This window comes from Gopherus flavomarginatus, chromosome 2 (assembly GCF_025201925.1).
Source record: "Gopherus flavomarginatus isolate rGopFla2 chromosome 2, rGopFla2.mat.asm, whole genome shotgun sequence".
NCBI classification, from domain to species: Eukaryota; Metazoa; Chordata; order Testudines; family Testudinidae; genus Gopherus; species Gopherus flavomarginatus.
Window position 1 is genome coordinate 186,203,507 of NC_066618.1, and position 26,020 is coordinate 186,229,526.

At 42.0% G+C, this 26,020-nt stretch overlaps 1 protein-coding gene across 5 annotated transcripts in view; it reads left to right on the forward strand.

Moving 5' to 3' along the window:
• DTNBP1 (dystrobrevin binding protein 1) overlaps nucleotides 1–26,020 on the forward strand; it is a 176,828-nt gene that overhangs the window by 147,339 nt on the left and 3,469 nt on the right. For 3 of the 5 annotated variants that reach the window (XM_050941621.1, XM_050941620.1, XM_050941623.1), the window contains exons 8-10: nucleotides 14,296–14,451; nucleotides 17,680–17,820; nucleotides 25,042–25,251. In XM_050941621.1, coding sequence (XP_050797578.1) covers nucleotides 14,296–14,451; nucleotides 17,680–17,820; nucleotides 25,042–25,251 — 507 coding nt within the window. Of the gene's footprint in view, nucleotides 1–14,295; nucleotides 14,452–17,679; nucleotides 17,821–25,041; nucleotides 25,830–26,020 lie in introns of those variants that run through there. The other 2 variants (XM_050941624.1, XM_050941619.1) reach the window with 1 other exon arrangement.

The window sequence follows — 26,020 nt, forward strand, 5'->3', positions numbered from 1 at the left end:
CCAAACTTCTCCAAAGTACACACTCCAAAGTACCTATAACTTTGAGTTATAGGTAACTCAAAACAAAGCATAACTCAAGGTAACCCCTAATGGGTTGGCCATTTCCCTAGCAACAGTAAAGAACTCATAATTTCTACTTATAAGTAAGGCAAAAAACTTACAGTTACAGAGACCCAGACTCTAGTTCAGCTGTCCACACTCACTTCCATTCTCCTGAATCTGTCACTTTATTTTATCTATTCTTGTTAGTAACACTGCAGCTGTGGAGCTGTTTTTGTCTGCCAAAGCAAGACCAAAGACCAAATTCTTCCTCATTACGTGGTGTCCTCGCTGCCAGCTTATGGTGGCCAAGTGCACAAAATGGTGTTGGGTTATGTCCAGTTCTCTCGTAACAGTCCAAGAGGTTTTGAGTCAGAAAAGAAAGATCTCTATAAGGTAGACATATAAGGCTAAATTATTTTATTTATTTATTTATTTAGGGGGGAGGCATATTCAAATCTCAGAGCCTTCTATTTGCTTCTCTATACTATTTGACTCTAAAACATTCAGGACTTGGTCAGTTGTACTAAGGTACATTTGACCGCTGTCTCTGCCTTACCACCTGCTAGCTGAGGGTTATTCATTTTACCCCCCATCTCACTGATTCCAGATGACTAAAAGCATTGACTCATCTATTTCACCTGTTAGAGCCCTTTCTTACTTGGGATTTTAGTGTGGTGCTCATGTCCTGAATTGATCCTCCATTTGAACCTATGTTATGTTCCTTGCATCATTTCACTATAAAAACAGTATTTTTAGCATGTATCACTTCAGCTTGCAGAGTGAGTGAAATACAGGCTCAGATGGCAGGGTCGCTATATGCATTGTGTTCTATAAAGACAGTTATTCTTATGCTGCAACTGAAACTTTTACAGAAAATTATTTTGGATTTTTATTCAAATCAATTTATTCCTTTAACCTCTCTGGCAATCTAACTGCCTTGACCCTTGCCGTCTTTGGATTCCTGGGCACCTCCCATCCCCAAACCACCTTGGACGCTCCTGGGGTCTGCTGTTTACTTTTTTGAAGAAACCCACATTTCTTCTTTGGACTCTGAAAGGGAGGAACTTGTATCGTCTTCAGAATCTCTTAGATCACCTTATAGGCCTCATACCACGGTTACAGGTCTAAAGGTCAAGACTGGCTTTCTTATGAGGCCCCAGTACATTGGCCTCCTCCATAGGCATTTCAGACATTGTAGAATCCCCCAGGTCCTTACTGGTTTGGAGCTGTTTCAAGGGATTCTATACCTCCATCACAATCTAAGAGGAGGTCTCCTCCTCCAGTACAGGAAACTTCGGCTCAGAATATTGTCATCATCCATCCACCAAATGTATAGGACCCTACAGAGGAACCCCTAGATGTCCCCCCTGCATATTTCAACATCTCTGGATAAAGCCATCACCCCTGAATCAATATCTCTCCCTCTCCCACCTTCTTCCGCCCTAAAGAACTTCAGGGTTTTTCAGGACCTGATGAGGAGAGGGGCCACTTCCTTAGGAGTGCAAGTTGAGCTTGTACAAGAAAACCCACAAAGCTTCCTTGGTACGTTACAGATCCCTGCCCTGGGAAAACTTGCGCCCTTCCCATTGATGGAGATTTGCTAGAGCAGATGAAAACTATGGTAGACTCCAACTTCTATAGTACCTATGGTCAAGTGAGTACAGGGATGTTAAGTTCCACAACAGAACTTAATTACATTTTTACCCATCCAGTTTCTGATTCCTTACTGGTCACGAACACTAATGAGTGATCTTGACATCCCATCCTAAAGTCACTCCCCAAACCAAGGAGTTCAAGAGACTGGAAATACATGGCCAAAAGGCATATTCCATCACTACTCTTCAAATAAGTGGCCAACTATCAAGCACTCGTGTCTAATTTTATTAGTTTTACATTAGTTACTAAATAAGCTGATAAACTACCATAAGAATATAGAGAAGAGTTCCTGGCTCTGGTTTTAGAAGGATACCTCCAAGCCTGGACATCCTTTTAAGTAGCTATTTGATGCTGCTGATACAACTTTGCCTTCTCTTGCCACCACCATCTCCATGAGGCATTCTCCCTGACTGCAGGCTTCTGGCATCTGAAGAAGCAGCAGAATACTATTTAAATTTTTTTCTTTGAAGGGTCCAGACTATTTTCTTCAAAAACAGACAATACTATGCACACCCTGGGCAACACTTAGTTCATTAGAAGTTTGCATCCTCAGTGACTAAGATCCAGGGAAACAGTGAGTTTAGACTCACTTTTACAGTTTCCTATTTATTCCCAACAGAGGTCACAGGACTTCTTGAAGAGAAGGTTTAGATCTCGATGTCACCAGTTGGCTTCATCTACAACAGACCTTTCTCACCAAACTACTTCAACTTCCAAGCAGTCATTTTTGACTGCTCAGTCGAGGATAGCACACTGACCATATCTCCTCCTTTTCAAAGATACCTATCACTCTTTTGCTGTGCTTGGGGAAAAAAAATCACATCAGACAAGTGGGTGTTCAGCACAATAATGGAGAGATACGTTACCAATTCACTTCCCTTCCTTTTCCAAATCTACCTTCCCCGTCCACTTCCAGAGACCCATCTCACAAGACTGTATTGCTTCAAAAAGAATGCTCTCTCTCCTGGAATGGGGAGCCATAGAAGAGGTTCCTTACTAACACGGAGGGAGGAGGGGAAGCTTTACTTCCTGGTCTGAAAGAAATCAGGTAGATGTCCCATTTTAGCTGTAAGAAGTATGAATCATTTCATCAAGAGAATCAAATTCAAGATGTTCATCTTTGCTTCTATTATCCCTTCCTTGGATATTGGAGATAGGTATGCTGCCCTCAATTTGCTCATGTATTTCAATGTGGCTGTAGATCCAGACCACAGGAATTACCATTGTTTCATAGTAGGCAATATGCATTATGATGACAGGTTTTTTTGCTTTAGGCTGTTCTCAGCCCCAAGAGTTTTTCATCAAGTGCATGGTGGTGGTAGCCTGTGTTGCCTGTAAGCTGTGTGCTTGAGCGGCTGTGCAGGAGAGATTCAAGTGCTGCCCAGCTGATTAGGAGAGCACACACAGCTGGCAGTATGTGTTCAGGTGCCCCTCCCCCAGCTGTGCAGAGCAGGGAGGAAGGAGAGTGCTGATGTCAGGGTGTTCCTCTCCCCCCACCCTGGTGCCCCATCTCTGCAGAGCAGGGCAGAGGGGACAGCCTGGCTTAGGAGGGCTCAGAGCTGCTGAGGTCTGACTGGTGACTGCCTGAGTCCCTTTCTTTTCTCACTGTTTCTCAGATTTCCTCAGCAGCCAGCTCAGACAGACAGACAGTCAGTCAGTCACTCTCCCTCCCTCCCTCCCTCCCTGCCCATGTACCCCATCTCTGCAAAGCGGAAAAGAGGAGACAACAGGGCTCTGGAGAGCTTTCAGTGAGTGTCTGGAAGAGACAGCGCACAGCTTTCCCTAGCAGCCAGCACACACTTTGTCTGTGTGTCGCGCACCCACAGCTAAGTTCTCTCTGTGCAGCTGCTGCACACAGGGAACTGCACAGAGCTGTGCAGCCACATATTAAGCCCCACACAGAGGCTCAGGGCTGTGGTGGGAAAGGTCTCTCTCCCTGCCAGACCCAGCATGGACCTGCCACGGTGGCAGGGAGAGGTGCCCCTCTCCCAGCCCCAACAACCGGACCTGTCCCAGACTTGACACACCTGGGGGAGAGGAACCTCTCCCTTGGCCCAGCCCAGCCCTGCTGAAGTTGCTGAGGAGAGGCACCTCTCCCCCAGCCCCAAGCTGCTGTGGTGAGAGAGGGCTGAGGGGAGTCCTTTCTCCCCACCGCAGCCACTGGGCAGCCTCCACCCGAGCCCCTCATCCCCAGCCCCACCCCAGAGCCTTCACCCCTAGTCGGAGCCCGGAGCCCCTGCACCCAACTCTCAGCCCCCTCCCGCACCTCGATCCCAACTCCAGAGCCTGCACTCCTAGCCAGTCCTCAGCTCCCCCAAGCCCCAGCACTGAACCACTTCCCGCACCCTGAACCCCTCATCCCCAGCCCCACCTGAGAACACCCAATGCTCTGCCCCAGCCCTGAGCCCCCTCCCACACTCTGAACCTCTCTGCCCCCACCTCTACCACCTGCATGTTATGTGCACCAATATGAAGCTGATATTCCGCACGTGGACATAAAAAATTGGAGGGAACATTGAACCCAGTCTCTGTCACATACTCACCACCAAACACATACTTGTGTTGTTGTTGTTGTTGTTACTACTTGGTACTTCCTGCAATGTGCATATATTCGCTGTAATTTCATTCTTCCAAAGTGTGTTATTTTAGTGTTTTGACTAGTCTGTGCCTTTCATAATTTTTGTTTCTCTTACACTTAGATATAATTATTTGAGAAGTGAGTTCTAAAATGCCTAACCTGTCCTGTCTGGAGTACTTATCCCTATGGTAACTTTTTAAAAATATATATTATATCTAGGTTTTTTTTTTCTACTGGTGGCACACATAGGCACATACCTCGGTGCATATATCAAAATGTATTCTTCACATGTATGGAAAAAATTAGAGGGAACACTGGTGGTAACCTCATGTCTGTGCCATTTAGACATTCAAATATTTCCTTACCTGGATGATTAGATATTCAGAGGGACATTAAGCAACCAAGTCCAAAACAGCATCCTTGTTGTCATTCTCCAGACAAGTCCTGAATCTAAATTTTGACAAATCAAAGTTAAAAGGAAAGGTTTCAGGCTATAGCTTTTCTCTCTGGAAGTTTAAAGTCCAACCCAATCACAGTGATGCATTCCTGCGTGAAGCTCCTGGACCATGTAGCCTCATACACATAGGTAACTCCTGATGGCAGACTTCATCTTTGCTGTCTATAGGCCTGGTTCCATTCAGTATATCCTCCTACCAGGCATTTTTTGGACATGCAAGTTTGCATACCTGCTTGAATGCTTCTCTTTGGATTAATGGTTGGATCCAGGGATCGTGTGCAAAGGAAGTTCACTTCTGTCCCCAGAACCTACTATGACTCTGGTAACAGATGCATCTACCAAATACTGAGGTGCCCATCTCATTCAACTTCCAGCACAAGCTGTTTAGTTATCCCAGGAAGTTTCACTCCATGTAAATGCAGGACATATATATATCCACCATCAAGAACCAGGTGATAAGTTCTAACAGACAACACCACTGTTAGGTTTTATCTGAACAAGCAGGGAAGTGCAGGGTCACCTCAGATATGCCAAGAAGCTATACATACACCTGTGGAACCTATGCATAAGGAACAGTATCTCCTTGAAAGTGTTCCACCTTCCAGGAGTGAGAAATACAATTGTAGATTTCCCTCAGCATGGATTTCATACACCATCACAAGTGGTCAATCAGAAATTAGGGGAGAGGGATAGCTCAGTGGTTTGAGCATTGGCCTGCTAAACCTAGGGTTGTGAGTTCCCTCCTTGAGGGAGCCATTTAGGGATCGGGGGCAAAATCAGTACTTGGTCCTGCTAGTGAAGGCAGGGGACTGAACACGATAACCTTTAAGGTCCCTTCCAGTTCTATGACATAGGTATATCTCCCCCCCCCCCCCAAAAAAAAAGGCCATACCCCTCCAGATTTTCCATGAGTGGCAGTACCAAGTTGGATTTGTTTGCAATCAACCTGAACAACAAATGCAAACAATTTTGCTCCAGGAAGGGCTGCAGCCTAGGTTCCATCACAGGTAACCTGTCTTCTCCCTTGATCCAGTTTGTCCTGTATGCATTCCCTCCAGTTTCTCTCATTCCAAGGGTAATCAGGAAACTAAAAAGAGATGAAGCATCATTAATCGTAGTGATGCCAGTTTGGCCAAGGCTGTACTGGTTCACGGACTTGCATCAGCACTCTGTCTGGCCTCTGATAACTTTGTTGCTAGTCAAGGATCTCCTGTCTCAGACCCAGGGCAAGTCTCTGCATCCTTACCTCCAGTCTCTCACCTCACACCATGGATGATCTCTGGTTAAGTACTCACAAGAGATCATGCTCCCAAGATATTCAAGCCGTCTTGATAAGCAACAGCAAAGATTCCACTAGAGCCACGTGCACATCAAAGTGGAAGAGGTTTTTGATTTTGGCACAAACTCAACACTATTGTCTCATCATACAGGAGTTAGACATATATTGGCGTATGTGTTGCACCTGAAATCATCTGGCCTCTCAGGTTGATGATAGTCCACCTGTCTCCATATCTGCATCCACCAATAGTTAGGTTTTCCATTTTCTTTCACTCTCTGGTTTTCAGACATCTAAAAGGCCTACTCAACATTTACCCACCTGTGTCTGATTCATTATCTATATGGTATCAAAACCTAGTCTTCTCCAGGCTTGTGGGATCCGACTTTGAACCTATGGTGACAACCTGTCTACTTCTGTTGTATATGAAGATGGCTTTTCTAGTGGTAATTACTTTCTCAAGAAGAGTTTTGGAATGTCAGGCTCTTCTGGCTGATGTTCCTTTCGTGGTCGTCCATAAAAATGAGATTTTCCCTATGTCACACCCAGTTTTATGCCAAAAGTGGTCTCTGCTTTCCATCTGAACCAAATTATTAATATTATGGGGTTTCAAGAAAAACAGCACTCTTCCAAAGATGAAGGAAGACTCCACACCTTGCATGTTCATAGAGCTTTGATGTTCTACCTGGACTGCATGAGGTCCTTTAGAGCCTCTTCTAGGCTTTTTGTAGCCCATGCTGAAAGAGTTAAGAGTTGATCATTGTCATCTTAGCATATCTCACATTGGGTTTCTGATTACATTAAGTTCCACTTCCATGTTGCTGACATCTCTCCTCCGCTGAGAATAATGGCTCACTCCACCAGGGCTAGTTCTGCTTCAGCAGTCTTTCTGAGCAGTATCCAAGAGCTGTTAAGTGTAAAGCAGTGACATGGTTCACTGTGCATATCTTTTTCAGACACACTGTCACTCAGCCTTCCTTATGACAATGCTAACTTTGGATTATCTGAACAGAGATTGTAACCCCAACTTCCCAGAGTCCTTCCACTTGTGAGGGAATGACTAATGAATCACCTGGAGTGCAATTTATATACACCATCACTCAAAGGAGAAAAAACAGTTACTTACCTGTACAGTAATTGTTGTTGTTTTGAGATTTTGTGTACATATACATTCCATGACTCTTCCACCTTCCTCACTACTTCAGACATTAGATAGACAGTGATGTGAAGGAATGGAGAAGGAAGTGGCAGACACGTCCCTTTTATGCCCTCGAACAGTTGCACGAGGAGAGCATGGGCATGTGTGCTGCCTAGTGATAGTGCTGACCAATCAGACTCATGTGCATTAGATGCACTGTACCTGCAATGGAATATATATGTTCACAAAACACCTTGAAGAATAATTGTTACTATACAGGCAAGTAACATGTTTTTTCCTCCCTCAAGATGCCTTTGTCCGCATGGGACCTATGCCCTGTTCTCAGTACAAAGTTCTTTACCTGAATATCTGTATCTGTGAAGGATTGAGTGCCAGTTGCTGCTGCTCTGCCTTTGGCTAGGACATGAGGACATTCAGGCTGAATGTGCAGTCCCAATAGACACTGCTGGCTAAAAGATTCTGGGTCCATGTGTGTGGGGCACGCACATCTACAGTGTAGACCAAGGCATCTCAGACAACTCCAGTTACTTTAAGATAAGCAGCCTCTAAGATAGTTGCCAGAAGATTGGGAAACACAAGGGAAGGAATATGGATTCTGCAGGGGAGAAATTTTTATTGATTTACTACTTCCTTCATGGAAGGAAATGTATCTTTAGAAAGCTTTTAGTAAGTGAATCAGAGCTCTGGTTTTGTACCTCTAAATATTTAAGTAGCTGATTATAGCTACCCTGAAATAGTCAACTGATTCTATATTGGAAAAGTCCCCATCCGTCTCCTGACATTTTCTACAATACAATGTGTAAGATCTCTGAATTCTGTTGTGATGCGTCTCACAGTCAGTAGTATCATTTAATCACCTTGAGCCAGATGTTTGCATTTCCAGTTACTAAATGTATTGCTAACGCTATATAGAACAGTGAATGCTGGTACCAAGGGGTATGGTATAGGATTACACAGTGTGTATTTTGTAATGGTCTCTATAATTACCCTTAAAATGGCTAGCACATCCTCAAAGAAATTATAAGCTCTGCCTAACATAGCTGAAGTCCTCACTAAAGTCCTAATATTGATGGGCATAGGTAAATAATCCTAAAGAATGGAAAAATTTAGCATTTTCAATGTGCTTGTTGTGCTGTCTGGAATGGCTCATGACGGTGAGTGCTTACCTCAAAGCAGGCTGTCAAAAACAGGGCAGACACTCCAAACTGGTGGTATGTTCTATAATTAGATTTCATCAATCCAGTATAGAGTCACAGACAGTCCCCTTAGGCTCTCCAGTCTATCTTGCCACCCAGACAAGCTGGACTTAGTGATAAATGGTCACACAATATTCAGGTTGCTCCCAGTCCCAAGAGACCTGTCATTTGCCCCAGATCAACTTGTATCTCAGATCTCACACCAAAGGCAATGCCTGTAGCCCAGTGTTTCCCAGACTTTTTTGGCCACAGAACACTTTTTAGTCTATTACGGAACACTTATAATATTATTTTGTAGTCTTTTTTGGTTTTCAAATAAAAAATTGCATTTATGCTCAAATATATTTTATAAAACAAAGTAAAAATACAAATTTAAAATAACTTGAACTGACAACTTCTAACTGGAAAGTGCGTATAAAGTAGTACAAAAATCAAGTGCAAGAGTCAAAATTTAAAACAGTGTTCTGTAAAAAAAAACCTGTTTTTATATATACATGAACACCAAACAAATTAGATTTTTACTAGGAAAATCTATTTTTTATAAACCGAAATACAAACCTGGATTTAATGGGATTGGTGTTTCTGCATTTTTCTATCACAGATTTTCTTAATATTAGGAATAATGCTGGAAAGTTTGAATCCGCATGTCAGGTGCAGTATCAAGTCTATTCCTATGTTTGGTTTTTGTTGCATTATAATACGAAAATCCCATCTCTCACAAATAAGTTGTGGCAAAAGGAAGGAGCACTCGAACTGCACGTTTAGCCACATTAGGGTACTCTTCTATTAGGCTAATCCAAAAATTATTCAGTGGAAGAGCCTTAAACTTTTGTTTCAAATCAGAGTCAGAAATTAAGTCAGTTAGGCTTTCATAATCGTGCACAGTAAAGCCGACTGGTTTAGCTGTAATTACAAATGGATTTCGAACCCAAGCATTATCATCAGTAGTTGTAGCAAAATATTCTAATAAAAAGGCCTGCAAGTCACATAAGTGTTGTAAAATGGTGCTGGAAACTTCTTCATGGACTGTTGTTTATTTCAGTCAGAAATTCATGTATTGTAGGGAAGCAGTTGAAGTTATTCTGTTCTACAGAAGATGCCCAGAATTCCAGTTTCTTTTTAATGACAAAATTTTATCCATTGTAGTAAAAATGATCATATTCTTTCCCTGCAGCGACAGATTAATTTCATTTAATTTTGCAAAAATATCTGCAAGATACGCAAGTCTCATTAGCCACGAGGAATTTGTCAGACAGTTGTTAAATTTTCGTCCTGAATTATCTGAAGGGAAAAATACCAGTAGTTCACTACGAAGCTCAAAAAGCCTCACAAGCACTTTTCCTCTGGATAGCCACCTCACTTCCGTATGTAAAAGAAGCATTTTGTGCTGACTACCCATTTCCTCGCACAAAATTTTAAATAATCTGGATTGAAGTGGTTGAGATTTGACAAAATTGATAATTTTTACTGCTTCAGCGAGCACAATTTTCAGATATGCTGGTATTTTTTTCAACTGCAAGTGCTTGTCTGTGTAGAACACAATGGCTCTTAGTGCTTTCTGGTGCCACGCTTATGATTCGCGTTACAGCTCCCTTCATCTTCCTGATCGTTCCCCGAGCACCGTCAGTACATACATCAATATATTTTCCCCAACTAATTTCATACTTTCTGATAAACTTGTTGATGCAGTTGAATATTCTTTCTCGAGTCGTGTTGCTTTGCAGAGAATCACATAAGAGCAGGTCCTCTTCAATAATATTATTAAATTTATATCGGACAAATACTAGTAGCAGAGCAAGTCCTGAAACGTCAGTGGACTCATCTAGCTGCAGTGAATACTCATGGCAAATTTTCAGTTGGCAAACTAGCTCTTTTTTTATGTCATCGGCAAGATCTTTAACATGGAGTGCAACAGTATTATTTGACAACTATACAGCATCAGTCTTTTTTACCAGACTGCTCGCTCAACATGCATGTTAATATCTTTTGCACAAGGCTTGATAAGCATTTCTCCAATAGCATGAGCTTCTCCAGCAAGCGCTATATGGTAACTTCCCCGATAAGATGCCTCTGTTGCACTTTGGTTGGTTGTTTTAGCAATTTTAATCATCAAAAGTTTACAATTTCCAAGTGAGTCCTGCTGCCTCTTGGGGGAAAAAAAAAATATCTTTGTATTCAGCATGCTTGGTTTCCAAATGCCTACAAAGTTTAGCAGGAGCCAGTGAATTGTTTGCTAGTATTTTGTTGCACATGACGCACAGCACATCAGGAACATCTTTATTTCCAACACACGTGAAACCGAAAGAAATAACTTTCATCATACTTTTGTTGCAGTCTTTTAACACCTGCTTCTTCTTGTTTTTTGTTATACTTCGGTGGAAATTCTTTCACCTTAGATAACTCACTAGTACTAACAGATTTTTCGGCAACAAAAGACTGCGATTGTTCATCCTCACTTTGAAGTGTCACAATATTTTGCTCGTTTATTTTGGCCACAGTTGGAGTACCAGAAGAACTTGCTTTTCATTTCAAAGTTCCTTCTTTTAGCCACAAATCCATGGTGATTAGGTTTAGTCACAATATTTAGAAATACTGATTTTTGTCAAATTTTGTTTCACAAATATTTACATTGTTTTGAGTTTAGTTGTGCTTATTGCACACATGGTAAAGATCCACAGGATTGAACGTGTTGAGTGAATGTTATATTCAACATGGCATAAAGAGAATGGTGTATGCATACTGCTGCAGTTTGCGTAGCCTCGAGCGGAAGGGGTACGACGTCACTAACTGAAACATGCCCGAAGGGGATAGACGTCAACATGCTTGCATGCCGCGTTCTCTTTACGCCATGATATTCAATACGAGATCTATCAATAACCAGAAAGAGTTTTATGTTAATTATAGTCATTCAAAAAGAGTTGTAAACTATGCTTCAAATATGCCAAATTTTAAATTAAAAAAAATGTAAAGACCTTTTTTTTTTTTTTTTTTTTTTTAATTATGATTCTTTCATGGAACACCTATTCACATTGTGTGGAACACCAGTGTTCCGCAGAACACAGTTTGGGAAAAAGTGATGTAGCCAATCCTGTAGTAAACTAAAGAAAGGTTTATTAACTAGAAATAAGAAATGAGAGTTATTTACAGGTTAATGCCAGCAAGCATATACACACAAATGACTTACCGTCTCTGATGGTTAAAGATGACAGAGGTGTAGCAGTAATGTGTTGATTCAAAATGTCTTTCACGGCAGACCCAGGGGTAACCACTGGGGAACTCTGGCTTAGTTTGTCATTTGCCCTGTGAGTTCAAACAGCAAGGAGATGAAAATTTTTCTTGTGACCCTATTTTATCTGTTACATTTAGCCTTCCAGTACATGAGAAGATCTCCCTTGCATGTAGCATTTCAAAGGTGTTGATAGGTCTATTCACCAGTCCTTTGTATCGTGATGTTCCTTGATCTTCATAGGCCTCCTGAATAGGGAGGGGGGACAATTTTCATGCCTGGGTTCACAAGTTCAGAGCAAATGTTTTCAAAGTTATAAAGCAAAATTTTCATATTTTTATAGCATGAAATACAGACACGACAAGTGAGATTAATGCATGGCACAATTTATAAGCATTTCATAGAGTCTAAACACTCAATACATTCTTATAAGACTAATATCTGTTTTAACATAACTAACATACAGGAGAGCTGGTTTGGTTTCCAGCTATGAGTTTGTCAGTGCTCAGCTAACATCTACAGACTGGGCAAGAGCTGGCACAACACTTTCCACATTTATGGAATCTTCCATTTAAGAGAGAGGAAAAAAGAACCTGAAAGTCTAGCTTAATTACGTTATATTTGTCATAAAAAAAGACAATAGAATGTTGTTTTAAAAAAAATAAAAAAATCAAAGCTATCCTATAATTTTCCTGCATGTACTTTAACTCTGCCTTTGTATCTCCTCGCATGTTTACCTGTAATTTTAAATATTTCCTTTACAGCCTCCTCATCCTCTTTTGCTTTTAAAGCAAATCAGACACTAACTGCCCCTGCTAAAACTTTACATACTAATTTACAAACCAAACCAAATCTAATGTATCTGGGACTAATATTTGACCCTTGGCTAGATCCTTCTTATTGATGTTAGGGAAATTACAAACTTCTGTTTTGGTTTTGTACACAATCCAGGGGAGCACTACTTCCTCATCCACCATCATACTGCAAGACAGCCATCCCACTGTTCTCTGAGCACCCTCCTAACAGATGCTAGAAACCACACTACCCCCATGGTTTTCGGTATCCTGATAGCTCAGAGTTGACAAATTCATGCACTAATAAAAAGAAAAATTTCCTGGCAAGTAGGGAGCTCTGCAGAAACTGTTGGATGAATCTATTTTTTTAATTTAAAAAACAGATTACATTTCCAGCCCTTATAGTTGTGAATAACATCCCAAACATTGTTGACACTATTCTTTTTTTTTTTTTTTTTTTTCCCCCCCCTGAACCCACACTGCAGACATGCCACCTGAAACAATTGAAGTGTGAATTCTCTAATACTTAAATCCTGGTTTCTGTACAGAGCCAGAATCACAAACTTTTTCCACAGTTGACCGTTCAGTGGCAGCAGTTGTGCTCTGTAGTTGTTTCTTCAGCCTTTTGATGAACTGTGCCCCACTTGCACTCACAGCATGCTAAGGGGAATGGCTCCATGCAATGTAATCCATTTCCCTTCATAGGTTCTTCATATTCTGACCTACTCTGTGTGTAGTGGAACCACAGGGGTTTTGCTACATGAAGGTTCTCCATGGTTGCACAGAAAGGCATGTTAAACTGCCTTTGCTCATGGTGTATCTCATGTGTACCTTTCTTAGACATATCCTTCAAAGCAGCTACATGTCTGAAAACTTGGGTGGTTTCAAGCATCCTTCTTCCATTTCTTCCAAATCTTGAGTACACTTAGAACACTGGTGACAAGTAGGATTAATTTTTCTGTATGATTTCTCCAAGGTTGATCAAGGTTGGTGCAGGAATCTGACTTTTTGAGTGTCCCGCCTTTAAACCTTTAATTTTTCTTTTTAATTACATTACTAATATTTTATGATAATAGAACATCTCAGCAATGAGTATCTGAATTATGTTTTTGTTAAGAGAATTATAAGAAGTGTACTTTCTTATCCTGTTGGAATGGGGAATAGCTGACAGTTTATTATTTGAAGTGGCATCATTACTTTGAAGTTTCAAAGTGGGCTCAACTGTGTTCACTTTACAGATAAAAAAACGAAGACTATAACATCTTGACATTAATTTGTTTATTAAATATGCGTAACAATATTATTGCTAATTTTACTCAGCAGTATTCTGACACTGTAATTATTTGAAGTCTGTACTCAATCAGTGTTTCAGTTTATTCATTCCAAGAAATCTGGAATTATATCAGTTTAATATTGGGGCATCTGGTTTTAGTACCTCATAGTATACCACATTTGCCTTATGGAAGTAATGAGGTATAATTTTGAAAGTGGACTATCTGCAATACTCAGGAAGTGCAGAAATGATGCTATAACATCATATCGTTATTGCCCTTATACATCACTGTACATAGAGATTCAGACTTGTGTAATCCAATCTTAGTTTATCCATGGATCTTAGAATTCAGTGACTGTGATGAGTGATCAGTTGTGTGCAGATGAGGTACATATAATTTGAACAGTTGGGTTGAATGATAAATGTGTCCTTTTCTTTAAAAATAGCCTAGAAAGTGAGACAGAATGTTTCAAGAGGAGGTCTTTGTGTATTAATACTATATTAAATATGAGTGTATGATTGAGAAGATATACTTAGATAATTTGTTGGTGTGATTCTGATAAGTCATGTTAAAAGCAAATTTACAGATGTTTCTACATTTTTAAAAGTGTGTATTCTTTTTTTATTGTTGGCCTCAGCTGAGCTAGATGCTGAGCATGCCCAGAAGGTGTTGGATATGGAGCATACCCAGCAGATGAAGCTAAAGGAGCGTCAGAAGTTCTTTGAAGAAGCCTTCCAGCAGGATATGGAGCAATACCTTTCTACAGGATACCTGCAGATAGCAGAGAGACGAGGCAAGTTTTGAAATATCCTCCACTTAATCCATAGATTCACAACTAGAAGGCTAGTGAGAGGATTGTTTTGGTTTCTTTTTGTACTGTTTTTATTTTGAAACTTTTATTAATAAAGTGCACTGTAGGTAAACACAGCAATGCAGTGTATTATAGGAGAGAAATGGGTATATCTTTATGTTTGATCTTTGTTTTATAATGCAGTACCAGCGCTAGGCAAGGAAGAACCTAATTATTGCTGAGTACAGTATTTTACTATGCTGCAGGTGTGCAAGACAGGGGGATATGCTATACTTGGAAAATAAAGTAATCAAAGGAAGGACTAGGAGTGCATCTCCATTCACACACTGACATCAGCATTGTTTGAGACTTTTTGGTAATATGCCTACTTAAGGTATTTCTTTGGGTTACCTGTTATATAGTCAGAGTTTTACTGCAAAACAAAAGGTAAATAAGGGTTCATATGAAAGCTATAAAAATAATTATTTTAGTCATTATTAATCTTTGCTTTATTTGATGTACTATAATTGCGGCAGAGTCAAAACACAAACTTCTTTTGGGGGCAGCTGAAAGTACTTGTACAGTAACTCCTCATTGAGTCGTCCCGGTTAACATTGTTTCGTTGCTGATCAGTTAGAGAACATGGTTGTTTAAAGTTGCTCAGTGCTCCTTTATAACATTATTTGGCAGCCGCCTGCTTTGTTCACTGCTTGCAGAAAGAGCAGCCTGTTGGAGCTAGCTGGTGAGGGCTTGGAACCAGAGTGGACCAGCAGCCCCCGTATCAGCTTCGGGCTCCCATAAGTTCCCTGTGCGGCAGCTGCCCAGCAGGCTATCAATTGCTGGCAGTTCAGCTGTCCGTCCCCCCACTGCCATGTGCTGCTCCTGCCCTCTGCCTTAGAGCTGCTTCCAGAAACCTTCTGCTTGCTGTGTGTGTGAGGGAGGCAAGTGAGGTTAATGTCAAGGTGTCCCCCTCCCCCCTGCTCCTGCCCCCCACTTACTCCATCTCCGTAGAGCAGGGGTGGGACACGACAGGGCTCAGGACAGAGGGAGCTTGCTGAAGGCAGCTGCTGTCTCAATGTGCTAATCTACTTAAAAAGGCAATGTACTTAGAGTGCTGTCAGCATACTTAAAGGGGCAATGTGCATCTCTCTGACTGCCATGCTGTCTCCCCTACCTCGATTCGTGTGGCCTTGTAGAGTATGAGGCTACATTAATAACAATGTGTTAACCCTTGAGGGATCAGCTGAGTGCTAGTTCACCATTTAGCAATAAGGCATTCCCTGAGAAATATCCCACCCTCTGACTCCACCTCAACCAAGCTTCACAATCATCATTGCTGTGTACGGTATTACTTTGTTTGTTTAAAACTTATACTGTGTATACATATATACAATACAGTCTCTTGTCTGGTGAAAAAAATTTCCCTGGAACCTAACCCCCATTTACATTAATTCTTATGGGGAAATTGGATTCGCTTAACATCGTTTTGCTTAAAGTAGCATTTTTCAGGAACATAACTACACCGTTAAGAGAGGAGTCACTGTACATTTTTAAATATGTTTATTAGGTTAAAGGAAAGATATTTCTTCAAGAATTTGGTGTTGGCATTATACTGATACTAATCAGAAGTTTGCACTTGTCTTTAATGGTGTGAAGTCTCCATATGGGACAATACATTTGGCATTTGTCTAGGCCAGGGATGACCAAACAGCAGCTTGTGAGCTGCATGTGGCTCTTCTACAGTTAAAGTGTGGCTTGCGGAGCCCCACCCCCCTTTTCCCCATCGATCTCACTGGATGGGAGGAACTTGAGGCTTCTGCCTTGGGGCAGGGTGGTGGGGCTAGGGCTTTCTGCCAGAGATGACTGGTTCCTCCTGACTGGGGGGAGGGGGAGGGACACAATTTAAAGGTCCCCCCCAACAGCTTGAGTCACGCCTTCCCCTTACCATCAGCAACCCCTCCCTGTGGTTCCCAGGTGTTAGTGCTGCAGGGAGTGGGAGCTGCGTTAGCTCCATGGGGAGAGTCAGCAGCAAGGGAGTGGCTCTGTCTGCAGCTCCCAGCTTGCCTGCTTCAGCAGCTGCTGTGCAGGGAGTGGGCTCAGCAGCACCATGTGACTGAGCAGGGTCAGCAACCCTGGCAGAAATCTGGGGGGCACACCTGTTGGGACTCAGGGCTTCAGTTGGAGTGGGTCTGAAGCCCCCGAGCCTGGGCAGACACCTCCTGCGGGGCTGAAGCCCTGAGCACCGGCAGGCTTGCCCCGGCTCTTGAACTTCTGAAGATTGTCGTTTGCAGCTTGGAGGATCAGTAAGTTTGGCCACCCCTGGTCTAGGCTCTGCACTATAGTCTGCTACCACTGATCACACTGGTGGGTTGAATGGGAAGAAAACACCTGCCTTTTGAGAATTACAACTCTTGTATTTTCACAACTCCAGTGTGTTGATACTTGTACATTGTGCAGTCTTGTACTTTTTCTTTCTTGAGGGATTTTTGTTAAATGTGCAAGTGGGGAGTAGAGTTGTGACACAGAAAGAAGAAAAGGTTTGGATTAGTAAGCACCTTTGGGCAGGTCTGTCTCTTGATAGGCATTCCTATAGCACCCACATTACAGGGCCCTGATTCTCATTGTGTCTTCTGATTTATCTTCTTTTAGCATGTGCACAACGTGCCTTAGGTGGCATGTGACCAGGATTCATCATGGAATTTGGGCCATTGGTTGGATCATTACCTTTCCCGTTTGGGCTGGGTACTGAGAGGGAGTGTTATATGAATGTTGATCCATCCCCTCCCCCCCCCCCTCAGCTTCTGGGTTCTAGTAATACAAATATTAGTACTAAAAAAATACCTTTTTACAAAGATAATGATGGCAGCCTATTCTAAAACAATGAGAGCAAGAAACAAAAGTCTTTCCTGCTTTTGTAGGTTCTGAGACTGCCTGTGAGAAGCTATTTATAATTCATATCAAAAAGCTATAAATACGATAGCTTGTATTGTTATCAAGATCATACCTTGTTGTTTTGTCTCTGATTACCAAAGCTGTTTCCTATCAATAATCAAGTTTCCTTGTTTGCCAATGTATGTAATATTACATTTTGAGAATAGCTGTTTAATAATCAAGGATGCAGTATAATAATGTGGCAATTGTGGAAGTCTTTGTAATAACATTTCTAGGCAAAGACCATCAGCTTTGTACATTGCTACATTGTCAATTCACTCATATTGTTTATTGCTGCAGAGCCAATAGGAAGTATGTCTTCAATGGAGGTGAATGTGGACATGCTGGAACAGATGGACCTGATGGATATGTCTGACCAAGAAGCACTAGATGTCTTCTTGAACTCAGGAGAGGACGATAGCATACTATCTCCCATTTTGGGTATGAAATGAACAGTTAGAGCATGCCTTGTAAATTATCTAGTTGTGCTTACACTAATAAATCACTAGGACTCTAATCTAGAATGTATAGTGTTTCATACTGTATCTGTTTTCTGAAGGTTAGTATTTCCTACAGAACCTCAGTCATGATGTGTAAGAGCTTACTGTAAAGCTGCTTGATTTTTCCAGGAGACCTTTTTTTTTCCTCTGGCCCTAGGCATCTCTCTGAGGGTCTTGGGGTTAGATGGCTTGTACGTTTTTGTTTTTTTAGGTGGGGAAAGAATCTGCTTTACAGGATCTTTGGCTTTATATATAAAAAAAAGTTGTTAATTGGCATTTTAATTACACACACACACACACACACACCCACCCACCCACCCACCCACCCACCCACGTTCAACAATAACAGCTTTAATTCCTTTGTGGTAGTTCAGCTTTTTATTTTAAGTAGAATACTTTCCCCATAATTAGTCTTGAATTTGTCATTTTGAAGTAAGCCATGACCACTTTCATCACAAAAGCTGCTCAAAGATGTAGTCTCTCTTTGTCAAGACTCACAGGGAGATGTTTGGGCTGGAACTGAGCATTAAATGATTCTTTCTGGAGTTTCTCTACACTGGTGTATTCAGGTATGTTACTTTACTAATTGAAGAGAATAACTTGCAGTAGGACTGAGACATTCAGAATTACTTCATATGAGCTGGTACTCTGAATAAATAAAACCAGAGTACAAGTTGAACAGACAGTAAGTAGCTTATAAAATACATTTCTTTGATCCATGTTGATCTGAGCCATGTTAGAGGTGGTGCTATAAACCTTTTTCTCTAAAAGCTACTGAGGAATGCTGTCATTCCTCCCTTTAAATCAAAACTCACTCAGTTTCTCTTTGCTTTTAGGTACTGACTTGGTATTCTAAAGCAGCAGTTCTCAAACTGTGGGTCATGACCCTGTTTTAATGGGGGCACGAGGGCTGATGTTAGACTTGCTGGGGCTCGGGGACCAAAGCTGAAGCCCGAGCCGCACCACCCCGGGCTGAAGCCAAAGCCTGAGTCCCACTGTCCTGGGTGGTGGGGCTTTGCCTTTGTCTCCGTCGCCAGCAGAGGCGGTGGGACTTGGGTGGGCTCAGGCTTCATTTCTTCCCCCCACTCCATGTAATAATTTTTATCATCAGAAGGGGGTCGTGGTTCAGTGAAGTTTGAGAATCCCTGTTCTAAAGCAATTACATTATTTTATATCCTTTGTGAACTTTTTTAATATATTAAGACAGTGGGATTTAACATACTTTTGATATATGGAGATGTACTGGGATCTCTTACTGTAGCATGCCTGAGCAGTTTAGCTGTTGATTGCAGACGATTAGAGATATTTGGTCAACTCAAGCAGTTGCTGTACATTAAAATTTTATTCTGCAAAGTGCAAAATCTTTGTTCTCACCAAAATGCCTTTCTCAAAAAACAAAGAGAGTCATAAAGCCAGAATTTTTTAGGAAAAGTGGTGTCAAGAATAACTCTCCTTAAACCTAAGGATAATCAACCTGTCTCTTCAGAGGAAAGAAAGTGTTTTACTAAATGTATTGATAGTGAAAGTAAAAGATTGTCTGACACCATTCTCTACCTTAGGGTAAGTTTGTCACAAACTGAGCACGATGGACTGGAGGGGTAAAATTTACTGGGGTTAATTCTCCTGCTAAGATTAGGTGTATGCCCTGGATATGAAAAACACTTACCCTGTAACAGTGTTAACTTCCTTTGGTTAGCATGAAGTGTCTACGTTCTTACTGCAGATACTTAATGCAGATTGTGTTTTAAAGTGTCCTCTTGTCTGTGCATTTAACAATATTTTATTATGGTTGGAATTGGAACAGACAGTACTTACAGACGTTAAAATTATATAATACACAGGTTAAGGAAAGAGTGCCTGGACATCTGGGGATAGTGCTTAAATTATTCAAAAGTAAAAAGGTTGGTTGGAAAGTCATAAGATACATATAGTACACAACCTTAATTTGGGATACTGCAGATTAATAAATTCAGTGATACAGTTAAAGTATTAGCATCCAATTAATGGGTACCCCACTCAGAAAGGTTATACTGAGAATAGCTTGTGGAATGCAAATATAGCAATGAGTGAAGATTGCCCCTCAGTATTTGAGGATTTAGGATAGGTTGTACAATCCATCAGGGAGGTATGTCAGTTACTTTCCCAGCTTTGTTTCTCAACCTCATCTCTCCTGGTATTGCTGATGTCTGGTGATGTGTTCTAGATAGATGTCCCTTGACCACCTGATGGTGTCTGACAGACACCATGAGTTGCTGCATCAGCCGAGCATAGCACTGACCGATTCTGCATTGTTGCAAGACTCGCTCATTACTGGGTTCCCATGGGCCAAGGGCTCTGACAATCAGCATGAGAGTCTGAATCTCGTAACCCCTAGCTCTCAAGGTGTCCCAATTTGAGATCAGGTGTCATGGAAGGCCGGGGTCCTGTTTTCAAAGGGAACTATGACATCCACCATGACTAGCTTCTTCCTGTCCTTGTTGGTGATGGTGATGTCCAGTCGCAGTTGGCTGTCTGTTCTGGGGGTGGCGGGGGTCACAGCCACCCTCCCTACAGGTGACCGGATGGCTCTAACAAGGCGATCTTGGATGGTGGTGTGGCGCAGCTGCTGGGCTCTGGAATGAGGCTTGCAGCTACACAAGATGTTGGGTAGTGTCTCATTGGCATAGCCACACTTCCTGCATCGCTTGTCCTAATTCCCATGGCAGATGACTCAATTCAGCAGGACACAGTTGAGATGGGTCTTGTAGATGAACCTCCAGTTGGCAAATTGGGTGAAGCTGCCCCCGAGGAGGAAGTGGTTGCTGAAGTCCCATTTGCATGTCACCTCCAAGACCTTCCCCTGGTCTGGCTTCCATTTCAGATTTTCCACTTACTGCCAGGGGATGGCATCCTTCAGGGTCCTCTCCAGCTTGGTTCTAGCTCTCGGAGTGATGATTGTGTGCTCTGCATTTTTCACTGATGGCACCAGGACTCCCAGCTCTTGGCGTTCCTTGCACCACATCCAGTGGCAGCCGATATGTTTCTCCAGTCATTGTATAGCATTGTAGGGATGAGTCTAAAGTGAAGCAGTCTCCCCTGTCTCTTCCAAATTTGCCTTTCAAGGAGCCGCTCAGGTACATGGCAAAATCTTGGTTGGAGGGAGTCCTGATGATTCGCTTCCTGATAACATCATGCAGAGCACTCTCTGTGATGTTCCTCACCATGGCATCCAGGCACATCAGAAGGCAGCAGGCGTGAGTGATCATCGCAGTGTTGCACAGATCACCCATTTGAGGGACATTAGCACCGCCCTGCCGGTGTGAAATGTACACCAATTCATTGCTGGTGCTCCAGGGAAGAAACATCCACCTCTTCACTAGCTGCCGGATGGTACAGTCCACCTCGTTCAGAGGTACCTTCGCCATGGCAGATCCCCTCAGGACAAATGAAATACGGGGGATTAGGAAGGTGTTCAAGGCATTGATCTGCCACCATGCTGCCAGTAGGGAAGTCAATCTGTGGGCGTGCTGAGATGTTAGTATGCTTGCCCATCCTCCAGGAAGATCAAGAGTTCACCCTGGATCTGGAACGGTATCATCTGGACTGAGTCCCTTCCCCTGCTGTCAATATGCAGGGATGCACATTTCCTAGCATTGAAGTGGAGCCCCAGCTAGTTGGCAACCCGGCTGGTGCCATCGAGTATTTGTTGGAAAGTCTCTGAGTTGTCTGAAATGAGTACCAGATTGTCTGCATAGGCCAGAATATTTACCCTGTTTCCATACAGGATCTTGTGTGCGAGCAAAATGGGTGGAAATGAATAGAAAAGATGTGTTCCTTCTTGCCTGGAAGGACCATCTGCGAGTAAGCCCAGGTGGTGACTGTGAAGAGAGCAGAACTGTGGACCCTTCCTATTGTACTTTGTCACACACAGGTCTATCTGGGGAGTTCTCCTCCTCTGGAAAATGTCCCTCACAATATCCAGGCAAATGGACCATTCGTGGTTGGAGAAAGATCTGCTGTATCCCTGGAAGGTGGGGAAGTTCCTTCTTGACTCCCACATAGAGTGATCAGTTAGATTCTGAGCAGAGGAGCAAGAACCAGCCACCCAACATCAGACAAACCAGAAGCAAAGGAACCCTCAGGGCTGCTGAGCCCTGCCCCCATCATCCCAAACTACCCTGTCCAACAATTGCAACTTCCTCACCTTAACAACATTAGGGTGTCTTTATCCTATAGGTAGGTTAGTATATTAATGATTTTAGCTTATTACCATATACATCAATTTGTTACCAAGGCAAGTTTGTGGTTAAGCATCTGTCAAGGCCTCTCTCATAAAATAGCCAAGTTCAGTGTTCCTGCAGTTACCTGGTATCACTTCACACAGAATCTCCTGCTTAAGCTTGCTATTCCCAATTCCCCAAAACTCAGGCTGACCATTTGGCCACTTATATGTGCCAACGTTCATAGGTCTCAAAGCCTTAGGCTTAAGCTAATGCCTTATAGGATGCAACCTGTAGGTTCTTTGTGTTACTGATAAGCAAACGAAAATGCTAAAGCTAGCTCTGTGGGCTACATGCTCTCTTAAAACAAAAGTGTTTGCCCACATGCATTCTGGTGGGAGCCTGTTCCAGATCTTCTTGTATACTGTGTGCAAATTTTTCCAACTTTTTTACATATTCAGTTACTAGCTTCCTACACCAGCTTGTGCTCAAATAAGCAAAATTGTATTGCATGAAGAGGCAGTGTGGTGTAAGGGATAGGATATTGGCCGGTGACTATGGTGATCTGGGTTCTATTCTTGGGTCTGCCATTGACCTACTGTGTGATAAGTCACTTCTCCTATTTGTGCCACCATTTCCCTTCCCACCCTTTGTCTGGAGTGCAAACCTTTTGTACAGAGACACAATCCCTGCCCTAATGCCTAGCAAAATAGACTCCACTTCTCTGTTGCAGCCTCCTAGTGCTACTGTAATATAATGTATTTTCTTATTCTTTGGTTGTTAGCTAGTCTCACAGAATTAAGTTGAGACAGCAAGAATCAACCCTAGAGCAGTTTAGTGCCTACTGAGCTTGGACAATATGTGAAAAGATGCTTTCTAGCCTTGTCAGGGTGAGCACAATGCACTATTTTAAACCAAAGTTCCCTTTCTAATTCCTTCCTTCCTTGTAGAATTGTCTGTCCATATGGAATTTTACAGCTGGGGGTGGGGATGAATTTGTTTGCTCTTGTATTAGACACTTAACCTTTCAGCAACAGGCATTCTAACTAGTTGGACACTGAATTGTCCCCTCTCCTAATACAAAATACACATATGTTAACTGGATGATTTTGTCTTGGTTAATACATTAATTACTTTTTTTTTGTCCTTGCTCCCTCAGATTTAAGTTACAGCTATGGGAAATTTGGCTGTGTACAGGAGGAAAGTGCATTTGTGTATAGCTTTAGAACAGCAGTTTTCAAACTGTGGATGGGGCCCCCAAAGTGGGTCCTGACCCTTTTTTAATGGGAGCAGCAGGGCTGGTGTTAGAGTTGCTGGGGCCTGTGGTCAAAGCCAAAGCCCTGGGCAGTAGGGCTCAGGTTACAGGCCCCTTGGGTTTCCACTTTGTTTCTCCTCCCCTGCAAATGCAAGGTGGCAGGTCTCAGGCAGGCTCAGGCTTCAGTCCCCCCTCCTAGGGTCATGTATAAATTTTTGGTGTCAGAAGGGGGTTGTAGTGCAATAAAGTTTGAGAATTCCTGCTTTAGAAGATTAGTTTTGCTGTACTAGTCCACTTCATTCCAAAAAATAACAGTAACTTAAATGCAAACTCATGGGTTTGCATTTAAGTTACTGTTAAGTGTATTATACTAAAATGTTCCTGTAAAACATGGAGTATTATTTGATGATAATGGAGATTTGTCACATGTCTGAGTCAGAGTTAACAGTACTTCTCCTGTCTCTCTCCCACCTCCCTCTAGAGTGTTGCTTGGGACCAAGATACACTATTACATTAAAATTTGGAGAGCCTAATCACATACTTTGGCCTCTGAGGGGCCAGGGGAGGACTGTAGGATGGGAAGAGAGAGCTCTTCCCAAATAACTATCTATCTGTAAACCTTCCTTGTTCTAGCTTCTTTCCTTATTTTACTTACTGAGTTATCCTTAGCTGTCTACTGGAGACTTACTGATAACTGCAGCTAAGGCTTACCTTGGGGAGCTTGAAGTATTAAAGGGTGAAATTCTACTTCTGCTGCAGATTTTAAAAATCACATTAAAAATTGTCAGCTCAAAACCCCCCTCACTTTAGGAAGTGGTGGGGAGGAAGGATAGCTTTATTGTTAAAGCATCAGAATGAAACAGGCAAAGCTGGTAATCAAGCCCAGATCTCAGACTTCTTCTGACACCATGGGTGAATCTTAATTCCCTACATGTGAATACTACTGTCTTTCTTTCATCCTTAGTCTCTGCCCCAAAATACTCATAAGACAGTCTCTAATACAAGGAGGCTCTTATCGTGAGGTTGGTCTACACAGGAATACTCAGAGAAGCTAATCCAAATGAACTAAAGTTGTGACTTTAAACTGCATTAAACTCCTGTGTTGACATTCAAACCAAATTGAGGCTACTTTTAATTCATTTCAAAGCTATTCAGAATTAATGCTCCAGTGTAGACAAATTCTTGGTTGTGGCCTCTTCCTGCTAATGCAGTACAAACAGTGAGTAAATTGTTTTGTGGTAGATGCAGAAATCTGAACTGACTTTGATATAAATACCAGAATCACTAACCATTACTGGGAAAATTGAAGGATCAGCAGCAGCAGCAGCCAGAACAAAGATCAACTGTGACTCTTGCTTAATCCCACAATTTGATCTAAATTATCTGCATGATTTAGATGGGGAGAAAATTTCTGAAGGTGCTAGGACTTAAACCACTTTGGGCTTTACAGCCTGAAGTGGTTTATCTTAAATTACACCTGGAAACAAATGGAGACGTGCAGTCCAGAGAGTTAATGTGTAACACACCTCAGCTGTGGACCACCATTTAACTAAGCAGTTGGCTTGTCAGTCATTGCATTAATGGCTCTGTGCTAGTACATCCAGTATGCCATTTTAATGTTAAGAACAGCATTTCAGCCCCAGTCAATATCATACAGACTACAGCTCAATAGATTGATGTGGTTTTTTTTCCCCCTTACTATTTGAAGGGCCTGAATCCAAAACCTGTCAGAATGAAATAAGCCTCCAGGTTCCAAGCCAGTCTGAATTAAGGCAAAAATTGTCTTCATCATCATCAACCTGGACTGACTCTGCCAGCCAGGGTACCAGTGAAGTAGGAGAGTCTCCTGTTATCCAGTCTGATGAGGAGGAAGTTCAAGTGGACACTGCCCTTGCTGCTGTAAATACTGAAAGAAAAGGTACTTCAGATGACAGTGATGAAAGTGACTCTCAGACTGTTTGAATCCTAGCACCATATCTTCTAAGAATCTTTGACTTTTGAATGAATGAAGCGCTCACCCATGTTGTAGGAATTAGTTAACTAATCATGAAAGTCTAATGTTGCCAGCCATGTGGATTTTTTTTTTAAATTGCCTAAACTACACACTTTAATAATAAAGTTTTGGGGGTTTTTGGAGCAGTCAAGCTTTGTATATACTGTGTATAGAACTAACAAGGAGATTGGATACTTTGACTAATTTTTAAATTCTTTATTTGAAATTCCTTAACACTGATGTCAGTGCTCCTTATCTGCATGTTTGAGCTATGTAGCTGAATATAGACGATTCACAAACAAAACCTTACATGCTGCCAAAGACACTGATGATGCAGCATCCACTCCCCCTGTGTTGAATTTATTGGGATAACTTTAGCTACAAATGAAATACTTACCAAGGGATGGGAGTTGCACATTGAAATCTTACCCTTCTTGTGGAGCAGCCATCTTAGCACAGTTATAAGCATTGCTCCTTTCTTTTAATAAAGTATTTCTACCCCAGCCTTGTCTTCCTACTTATACCAAACCATTTCCTGCAAGTTAATTTTATAATGGGTATTTTGGGAGAATCATTTAGTGATTAGAAAACCTAATCATGCAGCTTTTGCGTTGTTGCCTAATTTCCTGTTCTATAGTAACTTCAGTTTGACCACATCTTGATAGAAAAAATTAGGGAAAAAATGACTGCACCA